Here is a 27,967-nt window from a genome sequence, read left to right as displayed (position 1 = left end):
TCCTCTGCAGATGTCCCTCAGCACTTTTCATTTCAACTGCAATACCAACCATTTTCCCAAAGCTTTGCCTTATCTCATGGAGTGGTGGTTTTCTGAAGCTGATAAAAATCTGCCTGAAAACCTGGTTGGTGCAGCCAAACTCATTTTAAAGTGTGAACATGGGTGTGTAGAAAGCAATTCGAGTTTAACAAGGCATGAGGCATGAGGGCATGATAGAATATCAGTCGTGATTGTGACCAAAATGAACCCAAGTAGCACAGAGGATGCAGCTCTGCTGTGGTTACTGGTGTGTGACCTACCTGGACTGAGATCTTCAGTCTCCAGCAGGAGAGAACAGCACATTAACTCTACAGCTGTGCTGGCCAGCACACAACACTGCCCTGCCTGATACATTGGAGACGTGGCTTAGGAATCTCAGCTCCTGATTGTCGTGAGATTGCTGTTCGTAGCAGAACAAAACTACCCCACCAACCTCACTTACTCTGTTGGATTTCATAATTAGCTTTTCTATGCTCCTACTAAACCCAGTCTGTTGAATAAAAGCAAGCATGCAGTGGGATTTTTATGGATCCCAGGAAAGATCCATTTCTTTGTTGGGTGATGCTGACAAGTCAATTAAATCTTTTTTGGGGCTCAAAACATCTGATGCTCAGATCTTGTTATTTCAGCAGTTAATTAGCTCCTTTCCCACTTGTGTCTTCCATCATCCCTTCCCTGTGCTGCTTACACAATGAAATCAGTGAAAATCAGAAATACTTATTTTGCCTCAGTGTTGGGTCTAGAAAGATAATGGCAACACTCGACTCCATCAGTAAACATTCCTTACTGAGCTGCAGGAACCAACCTCAGACTCTGCCCTAATCTTCCCCAAGGCAAAAACCATGATCATGAGGCTCTTCTTGCCTGAAGGGCCTGCTGCATCCCAGCCCCAAAAGTTTGGGGATCACAAAGCATAAATATGCATAATTTTCTTGGGGCTCCCTATTTATTGTCAGAGCGGCTTTTCAACAAGTCATTATTCAGAAGTACTACAGTAAGTGCTTTCAAGAAGTGCCATGAAATATAGGAATACCTGCACTTCCTTTGCTGAAATGTATAGGTGTTTTATAGAAACTGGGCTGTCCACAAAACAAAAAACCCCATGCACAAATTGTTGCACAAATTCTGTGGATCCTATTGCCTACTAGAAACAAGTAGATCCAAAAGTAAAGAAAAAAAATTCTAAATCTATACCCATATCTATATGCAAAATGGGCACTATTACTTTTTTCTATGCCTTTTGAAAATGTAATAAAATGCATAAACTGTGCTTTCTATGTATTTGGTTTTTTCTGTAGATGTGATGTTTTTCACAGCTCCACAATGAAAATTACTTATTCCCTGTTCCATTAAATGTCTGTGGCAGGTACCACAGCATCATCCTGCACTGAGAGATGGGACTATCCCAATTTCCTTTTCCACTCAACAACCCCTGGCACTGATGTTTTGAGAAGGTTCATGCTCTGAGAATAAATTCAGGTCCATATACCATGGAGTTAATATGTAGTCTGGGTCATCAAGATACAATTATCTTTCTTTTCAATAGGTTTTCAGAAGGTCTTTCCCTAAAAGGTACTTTTGCACTCGAAAGGGATCACTGGCTATTGAAGTCTGCGCTGCTTTCATTTCCAAGTTCAGGCTGGCCACTTGACCACTCATGATGGTCATGTTTAACACCTCCGCCCTGGTTTTTGGGTTGTGGTAGAGGCACAAGATTTAAAAGCTCTTTTTACAAACTTTTGTCCAGGCAAAGTTCTCAGGTCCAAGCTAACCTCTTTGTTTCTCAGATAAAGCAGACCTATGTTTTGCATATAGTTACAGAAAACACAGGAATGGAGGAGATAGTGCTACAGCGAGGGCCAGTTCCCATCACCCTTTATGCCTTCGAGCAGTCATTTGCGGTCCTGTCCTTTTCTTTTTTTTTTTTGGCCTTTTGTGCTACAAAGCAGAAATGGGGTCAGGGGAGCAACTTTGATTTTGTGAGAGCAGAAAACTGAGGGTGTTTTCTCAGGGTGCAAAGGAACCTTTCCAGCTGACAAACAGGGTGATAACACAAGTTAATATGTTGGCACCAAGACCTTTCTGACATTGGAAATAAAAGGTGATAATTTCAGTCACTGTGAAAAGTTCATGTGGATACCTTCATCACGTGGGACGTTTTACAGCGTAACCTCTCGCTGCAGACAGCAGCTCTGCCTACCTTGGCTGTGACATAAAGCTCCCAATTAGCACTTAAGAAAAGAGACTTTACAGACTGCACACTCACCTCGGCTCAGCCCATCTGGTCCCCGAAGGATTCGGCATTCTTCTATCTGGCCGAACGGAGAAAACATCACCCTGATATCATTCTCATTACACTTCTTCGAAACCATTCCTATGAACAATTTTCTGTCTTCCACAGCTAGAAGATAAAAATAATGAATGAGCAAAGGCCATTTCATCTTTTTCCTGTGATCAATGCTTCATTACCACATCAAACCAAGCTCCAGTCATGTGAGTCTGGCTCTGTAACTGAAGACAAGTCCTAAGGCAAACACTTTATACTTACAACCTCCCTCTCCCCCTCCCTCCCCACCCCAAATACCTCGTTTTTCTCTCTTTCTCTCTCTCCTTTTTCTAGTGGTGCTCACTGTTTATATAACATATTAATTGGCTGTCTTAGTCACTCTGCATACACCTCTGCTACACGGCTTCTAAAAGAAAAGTATCCTCTGTTAAGGACACTTTTAAAGATATCTTTGCATAGATTCTAATTCAGATAAATTCCCTCACCCCCTCATGTGTGAAAGAAATCATGATGGGGTGAGGGTGAAGAAGGGATTGTGCACGTAATGATACAAGCTAATGAAAAATATTCCTGAGAAATGTTTTGAGAGCAGCTCCTATCTGAGCTTTCAATTTCAGCCAACTTAATGCACGGCACTGGAAAGGCAGATGTGTAATGACTGCTCTGGAAAAAGAATGCGTTAAATTTTTCTGCTGATTTTTTCAGTGCCACAGCCCTCTCCCCTTCAGGAGGACACAAGGCATATTCCAGGACATCACTTGAACACCCTTGGATGAGTGATGATGTTGAGTTTGCAAAAAAAAAAAAAAAAAAAAAAAAAAAAAAAAAAAAAAAGAAAAAGGTGCTTTACCTGAATTATTGGTAGAATATTTCCTGCCTGTACTGTCACCAACAAAAGCACAAGCTGGACTGCTGCAGCAGGATGCACACAGTCCTATTAATCAAACTCAAATTTACAGGTCTAAAGCTGAGGACTCTTGTCAAAATGAAAGAGGTCATCAAAACTTAATTCACTCTGGAAAGACTTAAAAATGTTAATGCACTGACCCATCTATATTAAACCAAAAATCTAAGTGCTTATTATACAGTACATACACCAGTGCTTTCTTCTTTGGAAATGGCATGTAAATCCAATTCCCTGTTAATGAGCAGACTGTCAGGGTTTGTGGGGAAGCAAAGAAGGAAGGAAAGCTTTACTCCAGAGAGTCTGCACTGCACTTACTTATTTCTATTATTGTGCAAATTATTTTTGTAATGAAGTATTTTCATTTCTGGGCTTACAAAAAAAAAAAAAAAAAAGGAATCCTCCCTTGCTCTCTAACTCTGTCTCCTGTATTAGTATGAGTTTGTCAAATGGAATAAATTGCAGCTGAGGAAGAAGGAACTGCGTCCATTTTTTCCTAGGATTTTATTTGTGTTATATTTCAACACTTCCAGTGCATTTAATAATTTCAAGAATAACAAGAAGAGGTTCATGTTTATTGATCATGAGAAGCATTTGAAGTAATTTTCTCCTTAAATCGCTGACTTTAAAAAGTATTGGTAGCTTTTATACAAGCAAGCACCAAACCCATGCATTTTTCAGAACCCAAAACAGAGACCAGCCCCTTCAATCCCAGCGTCTCACTCTACAAGCTTGCAAGAAAATTGGTGTGAATTTAACACCCAGGGGAAGATGTTTTCCTCAGCAGAGATTCCTCAAGACTGAACATTTTCATTTACACTTTATTTTGAGGTTCCACATGCAGGTGAACCCTTCAGAAAGGGTTAAGAAATGATGAATGCATGGGATGAGCCAGTTGTATACAGATCAGGAGCTGAAAATGCATGATTGCAAATAAGACCTACAAATTGGGATATTTATATATACATAAATATATATAAATATATATGGAATTTTACATCTGATTCATAATATATAGCTGACCTTGATGCTACTAATTAATATTTTAAGGGTGGGAAAGCTGAGTTGCCTTGCTCACAGCTACAAGAGGAGTGCAGGCAGCCACTTCTGCTGGTGAAAGGATGCCTGTAACTTAGCGGCAGACAATTCCTGTATTGCCTTGAGCAATCTTTTTGAGGAAGTTCCCTGGCCATCCTGTCCCCACGACAACAGCCACAGACTGTGGCCATGGTGCATGAAAAGTTTTGAGACAAGGGACCCAGCTGGGCTGCCAGGTCTGGATTTCTCCACACCACAGACTGAGGTCAGGCTGGGTGAAGCCTTGGTGCCAAGCACATTTCCAAGAATTGCCTTCTGCTCTGTGTTACAAACCTCTCATTTTGTGTCTCTGTGTCAGCTAGTACCAGCCAGTTTAAATTTGGGTTGATCTTAGGCTTGAAATACAGTGTGCAGGTCTACCCTAAGGGTGACTAGGTTCCAACCTTCTTTTAAAAATAGCTGTTGGCTAAGTTGGACAAATGCCTGCCACAGGAGGCCCCTTGGGTCCTGCTTCGGTGCCAGGACAAAGCCTCAAACCAAAGAGATTCACATGGACACTCAAAAGAAATGAGATGCAAACAGAAGGCTTTGTTTTATTTTTCCAAAAAGTAGCAGGCGACAAACTCCCCACCGGCCTCCTTCGGTTTCGCTAGTAAACCTATAAATATGCCATTTAACTAACATGATTTGCAGGTTTGCAGCTTGAGGGTGATTTTATAGTAAATTAAACATCCAGCTCCTGTGTACTGTACATCTTAAAAATGCAGATGTCATGAAGAATGCTCAGAGTACAGAAAACATATTGATACGATGACGTGCTCTGCATTCAGTGCCATTAGTCAGTGCTGATCAGTGTTGAAGCTTAAGAAAATTGCTATTCTTTTTCTGGCTAGGGGCCCAGCATAAAAAACATTTAAAGTGACAATTGTCAAGATCAAAATGCCATGTTTTCACTCCATCTGATAGAACATCTGATATTATTAGGCTGAAAGAGTTTTTAACAATATATTCCCACACAGAGAACAGAATACTTTTCCACCTCACTAAGACTGATTTTCAGGATTTATTTCTGCATTTTCGGTCAGCCACTTCTTTCTTTCTAAAATGAATTCTTACCTGCCACACAGGCAAGGTTTGAGAATCAAACAGACAACAGAGTACAAGAAGTGTTGGTCAAATGTATTTAGATGTCAGCAAACTTCCCTTTGGATCTGCCAAGCCTGAGGATTTTCCTGTGCGTGTTGGGTTTCTCCCACGGACTGCAAAATGAGGAGCCCAGCATTAAATACATGTGACCCAGCAAAGCACTGAGACTGGGACAGATGCTGCTGCTTAGAGAAAGGATGGCAGCCTAAACCCATCTGGCCTAACTTCAGTGACCTACAGTTTTAGTGTCAGCTCAACTGGCTGTTGGCAATGCCAAGAGATCAGCTCCTCCAAAGAGTGATGGATCTCACCTCTCCCAGCAAGGCGGATGCCTTAGGGCAGTCTCTCCCCTGCTACTGACAGAAGATTACAGATTTTTTACATTGACTGAGTAGACTGACAGACGCTGTTACCTTCCATCCAACTCCCAGATCTTGGGCATCATGATAACACCTAGATGTCCTGAGCTCCAGCTGCAGGGACAGAAGGAATAAATGAGCTCTGAGGGACCAGACAAAGCTTGGGAGCTGCAAGTGCTTTGGGCAACGAGAGCAGGCAAAGAAGAAGGATGGGAGAAGGGTAACAGTGTGCATGGGCCAGCACTTGTGTGCACATATCTCATAAGCATTTCACTGCTGCTTGATAACTCTCTCCCACCCTTGGGGCAGGTTTCAACAAGCCAAAATCCAGAAAAATCAAAACTTTTTTGGTGTGTGTTTGATATCATTATTTCTGAACCTCACTCATGGGATTAGTTGAAATTTCTGACTTTTTTGCACCACTCTGTGGGAATGAAGTAGATACAACAGTTTGGAAGTAGCAGGTAGGATGGGGTGGCTGAGTGCCCCTCCTTAATGGAGCAGAAGCAGGCAGAAGGTCACAGTAAACAAGGCGTGAAATTCTCTTTATAGGAAGGATGGCATGAAACTGCACAGTTTCTTGATTAACACATGATGGGGTTCACCTTTAATCCATCCTAACACATTACAAATGCAGGTGGGCTGTGCTGCCAGGGCAGTTTGAGTGACACATCCAGTGCTAAGCCTGCTGGATTTGGGGTGGGGTTTGCCAGAATGCAGGGACCCTGAGTGATGAAGTGCAGATACCTGTTTTAAAATGAGTTGCTCTTGTAACCCTGTCAAGGCTAGCTCTGCCATCACTGGCATGTGTGTCTGGGCATCATGTTTGAACCTAGAACTCTGCGTTAGCCATCAAAGGTTATCTGAGATTAAGTTTGTCTCTGCTGGGGGGGGGAACTTTTCAAACTGAACTTCCTGTCTTCTGACAGCATTACATCCAATGTGCAGAATAACATCCTGAAGGGTCTAATTTTTTAGCTTTACTCAGTTTGCTTCAGTAATGAGCATTTCTTGCAGGCTAAGCCAGGAGAATAAAGGAATAGAGATTATTTTCTGAATGCTACAAAAGAATTAAACCCTGTAATAATAATGGGAAATCTCCCTGAAGATCCAACAAACTTTTCTTTTCACTCTTCTAAATCTCCAAAATTCTGAAATATCAAAATTATAACTCTTTATTGTATTTCTGAGGAGTCCAGTCAGATAAAGAATGCATTTTCTCCCCAGAACATGCCTTCTCTTTTAAGAAAATAGATAAATAGCTAATTATGTATAAATGGTGTGGAGGGTTTTTTTGTTTTGGTTTGGTTTTGGTTTTTCACTCCCATATAGAAGGGAAGGGGTGAAGCCAGACTTTTCATCCCTAGCTGTAAGCCTGTGAAAACCCCTTGCATACAATCTGTCAAAGTCACACCTGAATCTGGAGCTGCCTGCATTAATTATCAACTTTTCTATGTGTTAGTGCTAACATATGGCATCTAATTACTACCTCCAAATCGGCAAAGTTGTGCCACTTAGAATTTCAAAATTATTTTTTAAATTTTCCACTAATAAAATAAATAAAAACAAATTATAAATTACTCATTTATCCTCCTCCCTACTTTAAAATTTTTTTAAAATAGAGGATTTTGTCATTTTCACTGAAGCAGTGATGCTTTGATCCATTTAAGAGCATATTGTCTGCAGGATTTGTGCCTGAAAGTATTGACTGTGTTCAAATCCAGATCCAAGACACATTTAAGCATTTGCAAATTGTAGCATGTTAATGGCCACAGACAACTTAGAGTCAAGCAGGTGTTTGCAAGTTTTTCAGCATTAGACTGGAGGAACCCCCTTTGTTTGAAAAAGGGAAAATGTCCTTAAAAGGATAAATACTGTGAGTGATGAATCTACTAATGGTGGAAAGTCAAAACCATGTGTTTTGGCAGAAAATCCTCAACCAAAACTTCGTAGATAGGTTAAAACAACTTCCACAAAGGTTATCAGACCAGACCTACTGGGTGATCAGACCAGGACACACTACAAAATTCATCATCTGCATATTTCAGAGATGTTACATTTGTCAGCAGTAAGAAGCTTTTCAGAATCCTCCTGGGTAGACAAATCAATTAAATCTGAGGGCAAGTCTTGCCCCATCAACTCGAGCTGCTAAAAGTTTTGTGGAAGAGATCGAGCTTTGCTTCATCTGCATGAGCAGAGAAATGACTTATACACATTGTAGGCAGGGAAGGAACTGCTGGAACAGGGTCCCCAGAGAAGCTGTGGAGCCCCATCCCTGGAAGTGTCCAAAGCCAGGTTGAATGGGCCTCTGAGCAACCTGGTGCAGGTAAGTAATGTGTGCAGGAGGTGTCCCTTCCATACCCATCTCCCAGTTTCCATGAGGTGAGTTTGGCCTTTGGCGCCAAGGGACAGTTATCTCAGATGATGTAGACATCTAAGGGCAGGAACAGTGACGGAAAAGGAGGAGCATTTCATCCTGGTACTCTCTGGCTTGGATGCTCATTCAAACCTTTTGCACAAGGGACACAATATGGGGAGGGGGCATTTTATCACACAGCAAATACTGTTCTTTAAAAACCTCTGTGAGTTGAATAAGAGGACCTCTCCTTCCTCCCTATGGAACCTGAACAGGTCTATCAATCCTTCACAAACATGTACAAGCTCAGAAGAATTGTAGTGTCCAACTTGTCCTACACATCTTTCCACAAGAAATTTTTGACCAAGAAAATTTCTTTAACCTCTCTGTAAACTGAGAAACACGACTTTACCTATAAAATCCACTGGGATCCTCCTGTGACTCAGAAATCAAAGAGATTCGAGTATTCCTCAAAAGCTCAACCACCAGGGATCATGAAAACCAAGATGCCTTGGCATGTCTTCTTTCTTTTCCCCTTTGAACTTACCAATCTGGTTGAAGAGGTACAGTTTACAATTTGCTGTTGGCATGGATAATATACCTCCTCAGATGGATAGCCTGGAGCATATGGGAAACATGTGCCAAACAAATCTCCACATCCCCCACGCTGCTGTTTTTTCTCTTTCTTGATCTCCAAGCTGCTGGAAAGCAGTCATCCACTCCACGAACCCCATGCCTACGCCCTGCCTTTCTGAGGAGCTGTACCATTATTACCATCATTGTGGTATTATTTTGCCTTCTGTTTCTCCAGTCAATTAAAAAAAAAAAGTAGTTCACAACCCCTTGAACATGCCTATCAAAAGTCCCCACACACTTCAGGAGTCTAAATTTTAAAAAATGTTTAATTTGACACCTGGAACCCCTGAACTGACAATTTGTTTTCCTCAAAAATACAAAGAATGGCAAGTTAAAAAAAAAAGAAAAAAAACCCAATCCCTCATGATTTTCATGCTTGGAATAGATGCCAGAAAATAAGAGAGTATTCCCACAGTGCAGGCAGGAGTTTCATGCAGATAACCCCAGACTAACAGCAGCAGCCAGGAGCCAACCTACCCTGCTTTCCAAGCAGGTGCTACTTGCAGAGAAAGACAGAATTTGCACAATTCCCCACAGTGTTTTTCCAATATGTTCAATCTCCTTTAGAAAGAAACACTTCAGGCAATGAAGAAGTAACTCACTGGGAGTCAATTTTGGCCCATTGCCTCTTATTTTTCTAATTTGCCAAGGAAATTGAGGTGAAATTTGTCTTTGAAAGAAGAACCCGTAGAGGCCATACTTAGTTCAGAGGGTTCAGGCCGGTGTTCCTGTGCCTAAGGGATAATTGTGCCCACTGCTAGCACTAAATATGAGGGACTGGAATTTGGATTCCAAAAGCAACGTTCTCCTTGACTGCAGTGGGGCCTGAAAAGTTCAGTCCTTCTGCCCGTCCAGGTGCCTTGGCTTCTATTCTGAGCGCTCAAAGACAGCAAGAAATTACTGCTAAAACTCTGGGAAAGTGCTCTTCACTCAGAGGGTATCTGGGCACTAGAACAGGCTCCCCAGAGCAGTGGTCACAGCACCAAGGCTGACAGAGCACAAGGAGCATTTCAACAATGCTCTTAAGTACGTGGTGGGATTTTTGGGATTGTCCTGTGCAGCGCCAGGAATCAGACTTTGAAAATCATTGTGGACAGATATCCATCCTCTCCAACTCAGAATATTCAATGATTCTATGACTCCAACCTGAGAGAGAGAACACCCCCTCCTGTACAAATGGGTAACAGCTCATATTTCCTGTGCTCATGGCCACTTTTGTTTGGAAAGCTATCATATTGGGAAACCTAGCATAATGTGAAGTTTTAATTTCCTTCCAAACTTCATAATCCTTGGAGAAGCCTGAAAAAGGGATGCACTACAATTAGCAAAAAAAGAAGCCTTAAAAAAGCCTTGCGGAGAGATTTAGAGCCCAATCATAATTTACATTTGCAGGTATGTAGATCTCTAAGTGCACGGCTTCTGCCCTGATTACTAATTAATGAGGTGCAAAGATGCCTGTTGGAGGAACCAGCTCTGATTATGTGGGCCTTATGGGAAAATGAAGCTCTTGCAATCTAAGAAGGCAGATGATATCTTTAACATATATTTTAGAAAATTACAGGAACAAATCAAGGGACAAAATATACACGTATATATTTTTAAAGAATCACACGCCGCCAAGTTGCGCTACCATTCGATTATCTTATTTCCCTGAATATATAAACCAGGCATGGTTAATAGACTTAGCCTGCCATCTATTTTGCATGTCATATACATCCACTTAAGCAGTACCCTAGTATTCCAAGTGGATATTACTGTCTTTATAGCATTCATTTTTCAATCGTTTTGAGGAATAAGTATACAGAGAGCTCCAAAGTGGGTTTCCCAGCTCATAATGAAGCACATGATTAAAACCTAAATTTGGCTCAGATTCAGAATGGCATCATTCTATAAAAATGTAGTTTTGGCAAATGTTTAAGGCTGATCATGTGCTTACATAGTTTCTTAACACAGGTATGCCTTTTTGTTTATTTTTAATTTTCAGCAATGACATTTTATCTCCATCTTATCGATCTCAGGTGCTCCCACATTAGCTCACTGTTAGGAGAACCCAAGGGAAGGATGTATGCAGTGAGGTGAGTCATGATGTACAGCAGGTACAAGGAAGACCTTTTTTGAGGACATTTCCTTCCTTCTTTAAAGCAGAAGCTAATAGGGAGTTCAGAGCAGCTCAACACCTTCCCAACATGTCAGGTGTAGGGAAACTGCCTATCATTTTCACCACAAAAGAAGTAAATCAATAACTCTCACAATGTTGTGCTTACTTTAGTTTAGAGAGAGACACAATTAAGTAAAAATAAATTAAACACATACCATTTGACTTTTCACTATCTGCGGGTTTCATCTGAATAGGATGATGCATCTAAAAACAAAAATGAGAGAGAGTAAGGCAGGTTGGATAATTATAAAAAATCAAGAGTCATGTTTTTAATGAAGGGCTAAAAAGAGACAATTTAATATTAAACATGTTGAAATTATATAAATTCAAAATAACACTGTATTATACGCTTATAAGAAAAAATAAAATGGTAAAGGAGTATTTTATAATGAGGAAGATTAAAAAAAAAAGTTCATTGGGCCCATAGGACTCATATAAATCTTTAATTTGCTGTATCTAGTTTCAGAAGACCTCTGAAGTTAGTTTATGGCATGCTTGGTTTCTGTTTTACCAACTTTTTTTCCTTGAGCTCAACCACTGCCAAAACCAAGATGGAATTTTCAAGTAATTTAAGAACTAGCAAGCATTGCAAACATACTCAGAGGAGTTGAGTTTGACAAATGAACTTTGCTTGTAATTAAAAAACTGTGCTGATTCTTCCAGGACTAAAGAAGAAGAGGTCTTGATTCCTAAAATAGCTTCCTATAATTATTTAGTATCTGATCTTTTTGTTTTAGACAACGTTATACATTCATTCATAAAGCTTCCACCACAACACGTAACAATTCCGGCTTCCATAAAAACTCCAAATCCTCTTTCCTTTTCAACCTCTTCCTCCATTCATGTCCCTCTTACTGCAAAGGAAACCAACCCCTGTGTGCAGCTTCCCATGCTGAACATTCCACCTTGGCACACTCGGTCTGGTGTGTCCTCAGCATTCTCTACTAAATAATTCAACACTGAACTGTTGATAGCTCCAATAAAATTTCTACAAATGGTCTTTTTGTTCTCTCAGGAATAATAACACCACAACAGTTGGGCTCCCTCATGATCAGAGTGTGTGAGTTTTCCACAGGACATTGGTGATAGCCAGCCCTGTGGCCACTGTGGTGTGTTCAGAGAAATTTTATTGCAGCTTCTCAAAAGCCTCCAGAACTGAACTCACGTTAAGATTCAATGTAGGAGACGTTTAAGCTTGCAAAAATCTCCCCATTTTTATTTTCTTTCGTGGGCTCTGCATAGTTGCTGGGATTTGACTGCACAAACCTTCCGGCAGCAGCAGAGCCACTGCCTTTTCTCTCCTCAACAATTCCTTACCAATTCATGTGAACAGGTGAAAAAATGTATGCTCTTTCTACTTTTGTATCATTTTTCAACACAGTGCAGCTGAGTATTGCCTGAAAATGTCAGAGGCAATTCCATTTTTTTAATAAAAGACTGTTATGACAAATTCTGGGAAACAAAAACAGCTGAGCAGGAGAGAACATCCATGCCCTCATATCAAATGTGCTTTCAAAGCTGCACAGAAATCCACATCTGCATTACTTTTGGTGAAATAACTTAACCACCAGGGAAAAAGTTGCTGGATTCTTTAGAAAATATAAAATATTGCTGTGAATGTTTCTGTCCAGAACGCTCCCTGGCCTTACAAATCAATGTATTCCCTGTGTTGCTTGCACAACTCCCCGTGTCCTCGGGAAAGACAAAGCCACAAGGTAGATGTGGTTGCTGGGATGCATAAATTTGCTTCAGTTTTAACAGTTCTGTTCTCTTTGAATCATTTGTTTCCTAAATGGACTTTAATAGCCCAGCACTTGTCTGCCACCACTCTTATTCAATCAGTTTTATAGAAAAAAGGGAACTTCTATTGTTCTCTGTCTTCTTTAGTGCTTAAGATTTTTCCTGACATCAACAATACACTGGGCACTGCAGGAGACTTAAAATTCATGGGAATGTGAGGCAGCATTTCCACTCAGCAAGCACAAACTGAAAGAAGAAAAAAGGTGTAACTTGTTCCACAAGGCCATTGCAGGTTACTGATGTCTCTGAGGAGCAATGGAGTGGTAAGAAAATAGAGGAAAGAAAGGCAAGTATTGAAAATTGAGGAATATGCAGAATATATGAGAAAAACCCAACCCAAATTCAGGCCTTTTGTAGGCAGAGGATCTATTGCTCTTTACAGCTGCATTTTTATGCCCCTAAGAGGAGATATTTTGAATAAAGGCTATTCTAACAATGTTAAAAACCTCTCCCTTTTCAAACTGCCTGAACCAGAGAAGCCAACTTTAGACCAAATTCATGTGAAGAAGTTAGTTTTGCAGCCCATGGTCACAACACAAAGATCAGTTACCTGACAAGCACATTCATTTCATATCCAAAATCATCCTCTTCTGTTACACATAATTACCCCAAGTTCATTAACTCAGTAATCTGGTACACTCACGAAGTAAAAGGCAAGATTGCACGTGATGCTTCCACTGGGTTTTGACTTGATTTCAAAAGTTCCTGCTAAAAACTCATGGTCCAAATTCTCTTCACACCATCAAGCTGAATTTGGGAGTGATGCCATTGCGCTTAAAATTAAATCAGTGCAAAACTAATAAAAGATCCAGCTCTGGCCTGGAGAGTTTAAACTGCAGAACACCCCCAGAAAAATGGACGTGATACACAAACCTGGCTTCAGCGAAGAGGAAAGTGGAAAAATACCTTAGTGACAGTTTCCTAACATGAGAGGGCTCATGTTGAAGCTTGTTTAACCCTGACCATCACCAATTGATACGTTAACAACCTTTAACACTAGATTCAATAAAACATGCCATTTATAACCTGAAATGGGTTTTACAGAGTCACTGGTTCGCATCTCATTATTAAACTCATTGCTGACCTCTAGAGACAGCTGCCGTGACAATACATATTATAAGCTCTCTACCCATAAAATATTTAAAAGTAGGTGAAGAGAAGAAAAGAAAAGAAAAGAGAAAAGAGAAGAAAAGAATGGCTCTCAAAGAAGTGTGCAGTGAATAAGAAAATTAAAGGGGCAGAGACAAAAGCTAAATAGGTACTATCCTTTCACTCTACAATAAGCAAAAGAGAAAATAATCTGTGCATTTTGTATCTTCCTCGTATAACTGCAGGCTATAAAATAATAAAATAGCTGTGCTTTCCCAGGCCCTCCAAAAGATTATAGATGATATAAAACTGTTTCAAATTAGATGCCACTGACTAGAATCATGTCATCTACCGAAATGAAGGATTTCCTGTCTTATCACAAAGCTGTTATTGTAGCTATACATCACTTATGGATCTCAAGGTAAGTGATTTCTCAGTATGTCATGTTGTCACGCAGAACAACAAGAAAAATTTTCTTCTTTTCTTGGAGGAATCTTTGCTTATGAAAACACAGTATTTATGAATGCACACTTACAATTAATAAAGAGGCAAGAATAAGAAAAATAACCTCAGCAAGTAATTTATAGACTTGAACATCATCCTGTGCTCAGAACACACAGTAAAAGAGAGCAACACAGCTCTCAGGCAAGTTCTGTCTAAGCGTGGGCAGCTTCCCCTGGCAAGCACGGTGCATGGGGATATCAAACCCAGGCTGGAGTCCGGGCTGTAAGGAACAACCTCTCCTCATCAATATTACAGTTCTACTGAACACACTTGTGCAGCAAGCAGGGCACAACCTGCCTTTCCTACAGGCGCTCTCTGTCCGTCGGTGTCAAAACACACCATGCCACTGTTTTACAACTGAGAGCAGGCAAATGCCTGTTGCCCAGGGTTTCCAGTGCCTTGTGGCAGTGCTGGAAGCAAAGTGGGGGGCTTCACTGCTGCCTGCACTGTCACAGAGGCCACCCAAAGCCCCGGGTCAAGCACATCACTGCCTCTCCTTGGATGCATCCCAAGCAGGGGTGCTGAGGCAGTCCATGGGAACCAAAAAGGCAAAGAAACAGTTGTCAAACATGCAACCCTGAAAATCCCCCTGAAATTAATGAGAATCTGTCTGCTGGCTATGTCCAGGGCAGCAGCAGGACCACACCATGGCCTAGAATTACAATTGAATAGTTACATCTTTTTCCCCCGTTTTCTTGAGTACATCTTGCTGTATGTAAACATAACTTCATTAGAGAAAAAAACCACAGCAAAGCAACCCAATGCATCTCAAAGGCATGAAACCTCTCCAGCTTTAGAGCCTCAAAGTCATCTTTTCAACAATAATAACAGTACCTATTTACATTCTTGTCAAAGCCATGTGACATCTGCATGGGAGAAAACAAGCCGGCTAAGAGTCTATTTCTGGCAAAAATATTGCAAGGAAATTAGATTAACCTGGGTGGAATTCTATCTGGGAATTTGGAGTCTGTCGTGGTGATTAAGTCATCATTTCTGTCAGATTACTCTAATCGGCTGTCAAATACGATTCCACAACCCCATCTGTAACTTGGCATCCTTGTTATTCAGTCGATGTTACCTTCTGTATACAAAACAAACACCAAACAAGGAGGTGTGTGCAGTCTAGCATTTAGCAGAGTCATTAGCTGTGATTACTATTGTGTGGTTGCACATTGCACGAGGCGATCAGCTCACGGTTTGTTTTGTTTAGTCAGGGGATGCTTCAAATCAGGTGTAATCTTAAGCCTGAGGTGCCAGGGGTGAATGGAAAAGAATGGTCTCCAGGCATGGATGAGCATGGGATTGGCACACTCCAAGATACCACTGCATCAACAGCAAGTGCTTAAATCACATTTCCGAGTTTTCAATGTATTTGCTGGGAAGGCTTTTGGGCACCTGCTTTCCACCAATTTTCAGAAGAGAAATGGGCATTCAGATATTCTGGGTAGACTAAAGACTTCCTGCGAGCAGCAATTTCTCTGAGGGAAGCAAGGTTTGTAGGAGGAGGCATTTGGCACTCTAAATGGTCTGTATTGGCTACTTTAGTAAGAGGTATTCTGTTAAACGTGAGTATGTCAGTCTTACATAGGACTTTGGTGATTAAAAGCAGGAGATGCCTTTCACTGGAGACGAAGGAGACGATGGGCTCATTTTGCTGCAGCTGTGTTGAGTCTGTGACATTTGGATACCCTCAGCACCTCTGAAACTCTTGCCACCTAGACTATGAAAAATCTTTTTTTTATGGTCCATTGCAAAAGTACCTTCATACGTGATTACTACATCCATTAGCAGCTTTTATTCTCCGTTCCTGCCACTGTGGATGCACATGCCTTGCTCCTGTCATTCCTCGTGCCCTGAGGAAGGAAAACCACTCCACAAGAAAGGACTCTGAATGCACACAAACCTGCCCCCACCTTCACCAAGCTCAGTATGGCAGTCAAAGACCACCTCCTGACAGTGCTCTAAAGTTAAGCAGAATGTGACTTTTCACCATCAGAGTTGAGGGATTGTGTGTGGAGAATGTTATCCATGGCTCCTCACTCCTTACCATTCCTGTCCTGTCATCATCTTTCTATAATCCTTTAAAGCCATCAGCAGATTTCTAGAGCTCTCAGCCCTTTTTTAGACCTGTCCCCTTCCTCCCTTCCCTGTTACCTGTCCTGGCAATAAGTTTCTAGCCATGACCCAGCTCAGTTTGTCCATTACCTGTCACCCTCACAGACCACATTGCAGAGAAACACCACACAAAATGGAGCTAAACCTTCCCCCAAGCAAAGGGTAAATTTGAAGAACATGGGTTACTTGGGTAAAATCCAAACCAAACAAAAAGCAATAGGATTAAATTATGACAGCTTGCATGTATCTTGTCATTTCTAGCACTTTGGGACTTGCTTCTTGCTAGCATTAATCATTGCTGAAGCCAAAGGGGATTTATTTCATATTTTCTACATCTCAGAATTGTAAAATGTCAAGAGAGAATGTTGGAGACAGAAGAAGAGACATTAGACTTTAATTAAACCCTAATATTCTTTTTGGGGGAAGGATTATAAATTCAGAGACTTTTTGGAATCAACAGGAAAACCAAAGACGAAGGAAATATTAAGGAGCAGCAGAGACAGGCAAAGAGATCAGAAGAAAAGCACCTAAAGAGGTACCAGCATGAAAAACAGTGGGAAAAAAATTATGCTCTTTGTCTAACTCTGGTCTGGAAATGAATTCAATGCTTTCTCCAAGCTCTTCATCCAATTAGTGAGTGGAGTTTAATTTGACCAGCAATCCAAGGAAAAAACAACACCAACCAGATTCCTGAGAACCTTTACTGAATCTGGAAGTCAGGAGGGAATGTATTGACCTACCAGAAGATTGGGGGAAGAAGAGAAAATACTTCATAAGAACCAGAGAATTAAACGATTTTCAGTGTCTTCAGAGACCACTGTTTTTCTGGACTACTATGTGCAGATACCTCTACACACACCCCCCAAGCCTCTCATTTCAGCTTTTAGCACCCCATTTTTCCATAGGATCTATCAGAAGAGCTCCTGAACACTCATTTCTCACATCATTTCATTGCCAACTGGTTTTGCTTTTTAAACCCCTGTGACTCACAAGTAATACAAGTTTCCCAGAAGTGAAAGAGGTGTATTTTCCTATTGAAAAGAACTGTTTAGAATGACTTCTCTAGGGTCAAACTAACTTGAATTACGCAGTCAATATCTGGCTAGTGCTTTGGGAACTTCTCTGGGAACTGGGGATAATCTCCAAGGCCAAATAAATACTAGTGAATAAAAGAGGCAAAGGACAGCTCTCTGGCTCTCAAAAGAAGTGGCGTGGCACAGGTTGCATTTACACAGCTATACTTCTCCTTCCACTTGAAACAGGATGTCCATGTCCATACTGCCCAGTGGGAATAGTGTCTAGCGCATGTTCTTCCCCCAAATATGCCCACACACCAGGCAGGAAAGTGCCAACCTGCACCATGCTCCTGTTGCTTCACCAGCACAGGCAGAGTTTTGGATTTCCAGCGTTGGTTGAAGTCATTCACCTTCGTTTTTTCACGGGTAAAAGGAGGACAAATGTGCATTCATCACTTAGAGTCTCACAAATAAATGTAAAGCAGTTGCTGTAACTGCCTGAGCAATGGCACAGCTAGAAGATTGTTTGCTGTCATCCTTTCATAAATCCCAATTTAAGGGATTTAAGCTGTGTTAGGCATTCATACAATTTTAGTAGTAGAAGAATGTGATCTGTTGCTTGGCCTCCTAGATTACTGTCAGACATATATACATGCTTTTTCTGGAGTGAGAGAGAGAGGGAGAGGGAGGGGGGGAGGGAGGGAAGGAGGAAGAGAGAGAAGCAAGAGAAAATGAATATTGCTGGTGGGTGCCAAATATAGTTCATGCGGTAATGCATAACATCATTATTTTCTATTTAGAACACAGAAACAAGCATATAGCTTGCTTAAAACACATTGTTTTACCAGAGAACACTAAACCCACTGAAATTCAATGGCTTTTGGAAGCTTTCCAACTCAGTCATTTGCAATCCACTACACTCTGTGGTTTAAATTCAAGTTAAATTAAACATTAGTTACAGAGACTACAAACAATGCTGTGCTTTAAAATAATAATAAAAAATAATAAAAACAATAATAGTAATAATAATAATAATAATAATTCATCTAGTGATCCCTTCCACAGTCACCCCCACATCCTGCTGTTCGTCCTGTACACTTGCTAATTAGGCTGTAGCACTCAGTCTCTTTTAAAAGTTGTACCCTGATATAGAAATTAAAAAGCTGGATATCTTAGAATTGACAACTTCACTTCCTAGTGAACAAATAACTACTGTTGCTCTTTTAGCAGTTCTCCTCCATTTATTTAATTCCTTAATTTCTTACCTCCCACACTAATGGCAACAACTCCAGGACACAGGCGAGCCAAACGGAGTGGAGATAAAGAAGGGGAGGTGTGGCCAAAAATTGTCTCTTCAAAATCACATGGAAAGCAAAGTTATTAACTATCTTTTCTTCAAACAAATGAGCCTTTACAGAACCTATTCAATCCTAAAAATAGACATTAAGTGGGATTCTGTAAATTGTTGGGAATAATGCCTTGGGGATATTTTGCATCATCCATGCTTAAAAAGCAAACCCATTAGACATCTGAGCAAAACATCAGATATTATTTTAACAGCAAGAGTTATCCATCTCATCGGCAGCAGCAATAACTTCTGTTGACATTTTGGCAATTGAAGTTTGCATGTCAATGGGGTGGGGCGGAGAGATAACAGAAGTCTCTCCGTGACATTAATTGACTGGGTTTTAACACCCATTCGAGCTAATTGCGAGGGGCAAAAATCGCTGCCCAGGTTTGTGAGCAGAAAGTGAAGCGCAGTGAGGCGGCGGCTTGCCCAGTGCCACGCAGGGAAGCGCTGCATGGCCCGGAAGGATGATCCGAAGGGAGGGAGCCAAGCTGTCCGCACTGCATCAGAGCCCAAGCTCCTCACGCTCTAATTGATTCCTGTCCTAACACCACTGCAAGGTACTCACTGCTGCTCTCCCTTTCAGCAGAAAGGAAGATGGGATAAAGGCATAGAGGCTCCATGGGATGCATCTGGAGTTATTCCACAACTGAAGCCAAGTTTATCAAGCCAAAATCTTGTCATTTTATCATCAGGTATAGGTAAGACATAAATTAGCGGGTGTACTCTACACAAGCAGGGTTTTTTTACAATACTACTCCCTAGATACCCTACTTGAGAGGTAACATAAGAACCTGAAGCAGTGATCCAGGACTGCTGGAGGAACCAAATGCCAGCCAAGCTGTTGTGGCTTTGGGATGTCAGCTAATAACTAATGTAGCCTTGTGCTGCATTGGGTGGATTTGCCCAGCATGACCTAAGATGCCAGGACTCAATTCCCAGCATGACACAAGCCTTCCAGTCAGTGTCCCACTGGACATGACTCAAGTGTTCTGAAGATGTACTTTCTTCCATCTCCCCAGTTGGGTGTTTGTTTCCAGAAGTCAACAGGAGACTGAGCCTTTAAAGGGAGTACTTTCCCTTCAAATCTAAGAGCATCCCCCCGCTCCCGTATTAGTATTTGGAAAACAGAGCCAGAGCAAAGCCAAAACATGCTACCTATTAAGTCATCTTCTACGTAAAGTCTTCACACGGGAATAAAAGAGAGGTCCCTCAACCATCTCAAAAGGGGAAGGCAGCAAAGCAGAGGCTTGTTCTTGCTTGAGTGATTTGCAAAGGGAGATTTCACATTCCTCCCAGAAAAAGCCAGATTCCCTGCTTAGGGAGCACTGACTCCTGAGGGCGTATTCAGGGAATTTTGCCCTTCTCAGAATCTGTGAAGGCTCAAGATGAAGTCCCCATTTTAAAAAAAGACCTTTCCTGCTGCCCAATGAAAATATTCAAGTAGCTCAGTCTGTGGTCACCATTTTAGGGTGCTAATGTTCAAGCCTGATCCACAGGAAACCCCTCCCTTTCTACATAAATCCCTCTGATTCCACATCAACTTCTAGGATAATTTTTGGTACCTTGTTAAGAAAACAAAGCAATGCTCTGCCCTATCCTTCCTCTTTCCCAAAAACACAGTCCCAACCAAAAATAAAAGAAATTTTCTTTCAGGCTACCAATGATTGTGAAGACATTTAGTTTAAATGAAAGGTTTTTAAAAACATGCAATGGCTTTTGTAATGCAAAACGTAAACTCGGTTCTGAAGAAGGCCAAAGCACCCAGGATATCAAATGCTTATTTTGCAGGAGTTTTATTTTAAGACTTATGCTGTTCTGTGCTTGCTTGTTCTCCTCTGTGAACTATGCTGTGGGAAAACACCATGTGATTATGCTCATCAATATCCTCTACCTTTGCCAAGCTGGAATTCAGGAGATAACCCTTTAAAAGGAATGACTAGCAACAGCAACATTTCAGAAAGACAAGAAACCATAGTCAGGTGATCCTCTGTTTCTTTCACAGTGTTATCTCATCTACACTTATCTTCTTAATTTTTTGCTTTCATTCAATAAGAGAAACCAGCCTCAGCCACTCCCCTAGTTTCCCATCACAGACTTTTCTGTTCATTTGCTAAGTGGATCTTCTGCCTGACTCTTTCTGCAGCATGGAAGGTCACCTTGATCCAACAATGCTCTTAGGCTCCTCGTCTGACAGAAACTAGAGTATTATTTGGTACAAAACTCAAATTCTAGGCTATGGGATTTTTTTTTCATGTAAAGCTTTTTTAAAGTTCTGTTGGAAAGCTCTCCTATTTGCATTACAATGTACCAGCAAGAACCTCTTATACCTAAAAAGTGTGATTGAGGCAAGTCTAAAATAAGCCCCCAAAGCATCAAAATTATAAAATCTATTGAAATTCTACCTTTTAAATTAGAGAAAAAGGGTACAATATATAGAAAAAGTTGGCACTGATGATGTGGGGCCACTGCTGTTTTCACTTTTCACTTAGCAAAGGTACGGAGATGTTCTGAGTCTGGAATACATGTCTCGATTCACAATTCCCTCCTCTCCAGAAGGCAGACAGGCAGTTAAATTCCTCCCTGTTACCAAACACAGACCAAATCCAGATTTCTTCAAAGGTCAGACGTGAGCCCCAAACTACTTGTCAACAGGCATGCCTCTAAATATTGCAGGGAATAGCCAAAGCATTCAGGTAGAAAACAGGTTTTAAATGAAGACATCAAAAATCCTACTCTCCTGACTGAGATCAGCTGGGCTAAGTAGTACAGTTTTATTGTTGTACCAGCAGAGCCATAATATTTTACGCCAAATGAGGATATGGCTCATAAATTCTATTTAAGCTCTCCATGAGCTGAAGTTACAGGAATTTTCCACGACTATCCAATATCAGCATCCAAATAAAAGCTCTCAGTGTTATGCCAATAGTTTGCAATGGCAAAATAATCTGGCTGTGGAGAGAGAATGAAAAAGATAGCTCAATATTTAGTCCATCTTTGAAAAGAGAAGGATACTGCCACAAGTCTCCAGCCGCAAGAACACACAAACACACACTGTCCACATGAAAATATGAATGTCTAGTTGTGTATACATACAGTTACAAACACCAGTAAGAGTCACGTTGAGCAACCATGTTATTTTTAACCACCCGTCGTATGAACTCATTCTCTTTAATTTTTTAGCATCTCTGTAGCTAATGTACTCTGCCAGTGCTTTCTTTGGGATAAGGAAAGTGGTTTGCATTCAAACTAAACATGCAGCATATATTTATAATGCTAATCTTTAGGAGTTCCAATGCATTTGAATATTTCTGCCAATAGGTGTTTTGAAAGTTAAACAAACAAAAAATAAATGGACAACATTAGCAGAAACATATATTTTTGAAGAATGAGTCAGTTCCAGCTGGCTGTGGTGTTTGGATCGAGCTGTGATTAAGATTTCATTAGTAAAAGGGACAGTGCTAGGAAGAGTAAGGCCAAAATCAACCTGCCTCCACCCATCTACAAAGCTCTAAACCAGCATCTGACCCCAAGCATGAATCTTAATGCTTGGGTCCAGAGACTGGGGCCCTTGATTCTCTTGAAAAAAAGCAACAACATGCTTCATTTAGTGACTATAAACGTCAGTATGTGAAAAGTTGTCTTCTCTTACTTATTCTTTACTGCTACTGTACTCAATTAGAAATTTTCTCTGTGCTGTGCCCCGTGAGTAACATCTTTATGTGCAACTTGCCTAAAGGTCAAAGAAATCTCTTTGCAGAGATGGCTTCAGGTGGAACAGCTGGAGGCCACGGAGAACTATCAGGAAGGTCCTCTGATAAAATCAACTGAGCTAAAAGCTCTTACATCATTCATCCTACCTGCTCCAAAGGTAGCATTTAGAGCTACTGGGAAGTCTTGAACTCCTGGTTTCTTGGCATATGCTGCTTTTTCTGAGAGAAGCTAATGCAGCCTGAGGGCTGTTGCAGTGTCAGTGAAGCTAGCAGAGGACAAGGAAAGCACAGGGGAGGAGGAATGGGTGCAGAAAAGAAATTTTCCCCATATCACACCCTCTATTTTTGGATTTTGTGTCAACAGGGAGGAAGACAAGTAGCAGACAACGAGGGCTGTCAGCTTTCAGGCCACTTTTAAAGTGGGATAGATCCATGTCATTCTTTGCAAAATGAACAGGGTCACAAGAGGCAAGGGACACGCCTGCCTGAGCAACCCCCAGAGCCCTCCAGACACAAGTGTATAAGCACAGCATTTAGACAGACTGTAGCTCTTACTTAGCAAGATCTTTCTTTTTGGTTAATCATATACTTTTGTACAAATAGGAGGAGTCTATATTTACCCAGCATAGCAATTTCTTTCACTTCTTAGCAGTCGGAGAAATCAGAGATGAAAAAATCCAGCAGCTCATCTTGAATGACTTAATGCCAACACAAGACTACTGCCTATCCCATATTTTCTAATACTTTCCTACCCCAAACACCCGCAAGGACTGGGATTGAACTTTGTTTCTTTTAGACGATTATTCTAATTGAACTGATACTGGGTATTTTTTCTTGATACTTGATCTAAGCTTTACTTCACCTCTTATGATGGTAAACCCTTGGTTCTGTGTACAACCAAAAATAATTCCCATTTGTCACTGGCATTTGGGCAATACTTGGCCCTGGAGGAAATAAATGCACCATCTTCATGGATGCTGCTGTGGATTCTGGGTGAGGTGCTCCCACAACAGCACTTATCCTTCTCTGTATTCTCTGCAATATTTGAAATGAATATACTGCATAATAACACAACACATTTTCCTCTAAGGTATTGTCAGGAATTTGCCACAAAGTAATATTAGTTGCTGTCTGGTGGATACTTGCTCAAGTGATGGTCTAGAAAACAAACTCCCTTCAATCATTTGAGCCATTCACAGCTGAATGGAAATATAAAGGTACCACATCCCTCACATCTCTGCACAAGGCTGGAATCCCTCTGAGAGATTCTGGCAGTGGTAAGGAACATTGAGTGTTGTATTCTTGCGCACTTCACTTGTGGAGGTACCAGATTTTCAGTTCATAGGATCGTAGAATGGTGTGGGTTGGAAGAGACCTTAAAGCTCTTCTCATTCCAACATCCCTGCCACAGGCAGGGTGACCTTCCACTACACCAGGTTGCTCAAAGTTCTTAGTTTAAAACTAATCTTATCCTCCGATTAGCGTCTTATTTTCCACAATCTTACTTTCTTCAACCCACAATCCTATGTTCTCTATCTTGAAATCAGTGATAAGCCTCTATTCATACTTTCTTAGAGACCATTACAGACTTCTAATTACTCCTTTCAGACATGAGCTTCTTTTTCAGTTTCTTTCTCTGCTTTCTCCCATTGTTTCTCCTTCAGAAGAGAAAATTTCCACTCACTGCAACTTGTAACAGTTGCAAGTGGGAATGGGTGAGCATTCCTAGGGTGAATGATTGAGGCAGTGTATTAATGAGATGCCCTGATACATTGCAAATTCCATTTGCAAAGAAGCAAGTTCCTTACTCTAAGCCCTGCTTGCATACCCAGCCCCCCACCCCATCTGAGTTACAATGGGGCAAGAGCTGGGATTGACTGCAGACTGCTTTAATGCCACTCTTAATGACAACTTGTGAAGATTAGGAAGTTGTCAGAATCAGATATCAGCAAAAGCTCCAGCTTGCTTTGTGAAGTCAGTCTGAATTAATTAACGGGTAGCTTTCCTTTGATATCGCTTTGATATTTGGCTGCAGCTGGATAAAAATCAACCACAAAGGAAGCTACATTTTGTTTACCACTGCTTAAGACTCTGTTTAGCTCAATGCGATTTTTTTTTCTTTTGCAGTTTTTGCTTTTTTAACTTCCCTGGCACAAGGCAGTAGATACAGGTTTTTGCTAATAAGTGGAGTTATGGTGGCATCTTTTTCAATGACTGTTTCCCTCTGCTCCTGCAGATAGTCAGGCTACTGTCCGGTAGCAAAGCCATTACTGATGTCAGCTAAGCTGAAGGGGAAAAGATGGGCCATTCCAAAAGTGAGACAAATATTAGCTTTTCCCCCTCTGTTACCTATTAAAAGGTATTTGACACTTTAATTGTAGAATCATACAAAGGTTTGGGTTGGAGATGACCTTAAGGACCATCTAGTTTCAAAGTACCCTGCCATGGGCACTTTCCACTATCCCAGGTTGCTCCAAGCTTTGTTCAGCTTGGCTTTGAACACTTTCAGGGATGGGGCATCTACAACTTCTCTGGGTAACCTGTGCCAGAGCCCCGCCACCCTCACAGTAAAGAATTTCTTCTTAATGTCTAATCTAAACCTACTTTCTTTCAGTTTAAACCCATTCCTCTGTGTCGTATCAATAATTGTATTTGCTCTCTGCTTTACAGGGTGCTGATCACTTGCTCCACACACTGACAGCCTAAAATATAAGCTCTGCAACTATGTGTCTTCCATGACTTTCCAGGGTGGGAATTCACAGCCCATTTGAGCATCTCTAAAGGTTTTGGATGTCTACCAAGACAATCACATTAATATGTCTCTACCCCAGATTGGTGCTTTCACCCAAATGAATCCCCGAGTATTTCTACCAGCCCCAGTGACCCTGCTGGCAAGAGGAGGAAGGATTTCTCTGCACACCACAGGGGAAGAGCAGACAAAGAAGTGGCTCTTCCAACTAAGCTAATGAAGATGATAATTTCTTCCAGAGAATGAGCAAAAAATCAATTATCTCTCTAGGTCTGCAAAGAGTGTTTTTAATTAGGCAGAATATGATTGTCCAAAGTGTGTTATTAGAGCAGGAGACTCAATCAGAGCACCCACTTTCACCTGGTTTTTGTAGTATTAGGGGGTTTTTGAGTACCACAGAGAAGACAGAACTTTTCCTCTCTTACCATGTACCCTGTCCTATTCAGCACCACAGTGCACCTGCCCAGTGTGGTTCATTACCCAACTGAGATGGGGGAAAGCTGGCTGGGGCTACCTCAGCTTCCTGCACCACCACAGGAGTGCAAACACACGATGAGCCAGCATTACATCTCTTCAACAGCAATGAGCCTCAGAGCAGAGGTGTTTGAAGGAAGCAGCACAGCTCACAGGGTGGGACATAATGGCAGGAGGATGCTGAACAAACAGTCTCTCTGTTATAAACATGCCATGAGGCCCAGGCTCCTCAGTCATAACATAACTCAGATCCACGGGTGCCAAACATTGCTATCAAGGCAGGTATATGGCATCCAAGGGCACCTCTAATGATGTTGCTTCCTGATGCCTGCAACACTGTTTATGATCTGCCTTTCTAATTTCACTATTGTAGGAATAGACAGACAGCTAGGAAGGCTCCCTGAACTAGTTTTTCATTATGAAGACAATTTTAATAGCTCGTGTTGTGGTGCTAATGAGGCTGACTGAAGCACCTGTACTTTCTGTTCCAGATAACAGAAAACAGCTAACACCAGCAGGAGGATAAATAGCTGTTTAAGAGAGTGCCTGGGCTATTATCCTTAGCTAAGCACCCCACCTAAATCTTGGTGAGCTCTGCAATACCCTGGAGTACTCCAGTGATGGCCTCTCGATTTTCTTCAGAGATTTCCGTTCTGAAGTGCACAGCAAAGAGTTCTCCAAGGCAGTGATTTTTGGGTACCCAGCCTAAAAGTGATATCCTGTGAACTGATCCTCCACCCTCACTGAGTAAGATGTTCTAAGTTGGACAAAAAAATCTGGAGGGATTTTGCAAAGTGATGACCTCAACTGGTCAGAGTTATGGAAACCAGAGGTCTCCCAGTGACACATGCCAGAACCATTTGGCCTTTAGGGGATGGGCTTCACATTAGTGAATTTTTCTGAGGTCAAGCCACTATTATGCATTACTTACTTTCCAACCCAATATTATTATACTGCAAAGCTGTGCAAAAAAAAAAAAAAAAAAATTCCTGAACTACTCCCAGAGTTCTCTAAAAAAGCTAGAGTGTATCTAACTGCTTTTGCAGCTGGGCCAATGTGCTCTTGCTTCCCAGCAGGAAAAGCAACAACCTGATATGGATGTTTAGGATCTAAACCACCTCACTGATGTCCATGCACTGTGCAGCTCTGCACCCTCCTGACACACCATAGGGACATCACTCCCCTGAGTAAGGCAGGTCGAGGTTTAGCCACCTTCTCTCAGTGCCTCAGCAATGAATCTTCCTGCACTTCCCTGTTCTTGAAGAGTCTCTTCCAAATCTTTGACGCTTTTCCAAAGAATAAAATACTTACCAGAGCATGGAGTCATTTCCAGATATCACAGTACTTGAGTCACTGCCCTCAGTAGCAGGCAACCAAGTGCTGTTCCTTGCTTTCTCTCACTCCCACAAGAATTTGACACTTTCATACAGCTGGAGCAGCTTCAAGAGGAGAAACAGTGACCCCTAATCTTAACTAAGTCCAGTGGTGAAGGCTCTGTTAGGTCGATCTAAGCTAAATCCTTTCAATATACAAGGCACAGAGGATATGAACTGCATTCTCCCTGCATGCCAGAAAGTTACCCTAATGATGAGGCTGTGAATTTGGTGATGGTGAATTTGACCCTCCATCCTTCAATGAGAAAAAGGGACAATGTAATTATGAACTAAATGTTTTGCTCAATTTAGAGAAGCTATTTTCACTTGGTCAATATTCTCTTCTCCCTATGCCTGCACAACATCCACATTCTCCCACTAAGCTCCAAATTCAGCTACTTACAGAGATTTCACTGGGTTTCTAAGTCACTTTTTTTCCATTTTATAAATCCAGGGCTGGTGATCCATTCTGTGTTTCGCAGCAATGGTAGGTCCAAACCCAACTTTTCTACTAAGGTACCTGAACTTAGTGCAAATATTGATTTTGACTGAAGTGGTGGAGTCAGTGCAACATTTTTTTTTTGAGGGGAAAGAGCAGGGGTAGAAGTGGTGTTTTTGAATAACCCCGCCTGCGCCCCCCCCCATTTTTTCTGAGCTGGGCAAAGTGTATCATTAAGTGGGTTTATTTGCACAGTATTTTAAAGGAAGGAATGGGCCAGATTCACTTTCTCAACATCATTCAGTGTATTATAGCTCCCTTCCTAGGAACAGATGCTCTCTGGGAATTCTCCTCTTTCCCATCTGGTTATTTTTATCATTTAAGCAGTTCTATACTCTTTGGATCCTTCATTAAACAGCATTTG

The 27,967-nt window shown here is 41.3% G+C and overlaps 1 protein-coding gene across 14 annotated transcripts in view; it reads right to left on the bottom strand.

Annotated features, from left to right (window-relative positions):
* The window catches only part of CELF2 (CUGBP Elav-like family member 2), a 550,097-nt gene that overhangs the window by 68,280 nt on the left and 453,850 nt on the right, over positions 1 to 27,967 (bottom strand). For all 14 annotated transcript variants that reach the window (XM_010407804.3, XM_010407802.3, XM_010407801.3 and 11 more), the window contains 2 exons: positions 11,079 to 11,127; positions 2,306 to 2,440 (listed from right to left, as the gene is read on the bottom strand). In XM_010407804.3, the coding sequence (XP_010406106.1) occupies positions 2,306 to 2,440; positions 11,079 to 11,127 (184 nt within the window). The remainder of the gene's footprint in view (positions 1 to 2,305; positions 2,441 to 11,078; positions 11,128 to 27,967) is intronic.

The sequence above is a fragment of the Corvus cornix genome, chromosome 1A, assembly GCF_000738735.6.
Source record: "Corvus cornix cornix isolate S_Up_H32 chromosome 1A, ASM73873v5, whole genome shotgun sequence".
NCBI classification, from domain to species: domain Eukaryota; kingdom Metazoa; phylum Chordata; class Aves; order Passeriformes; family Corvidae; genus Corvus; species Corvus cornix.
Note: the sequence above shows the minus strand (reverse complement) of the source record. Positions and strands in the feature narration are given on the sequence as shown.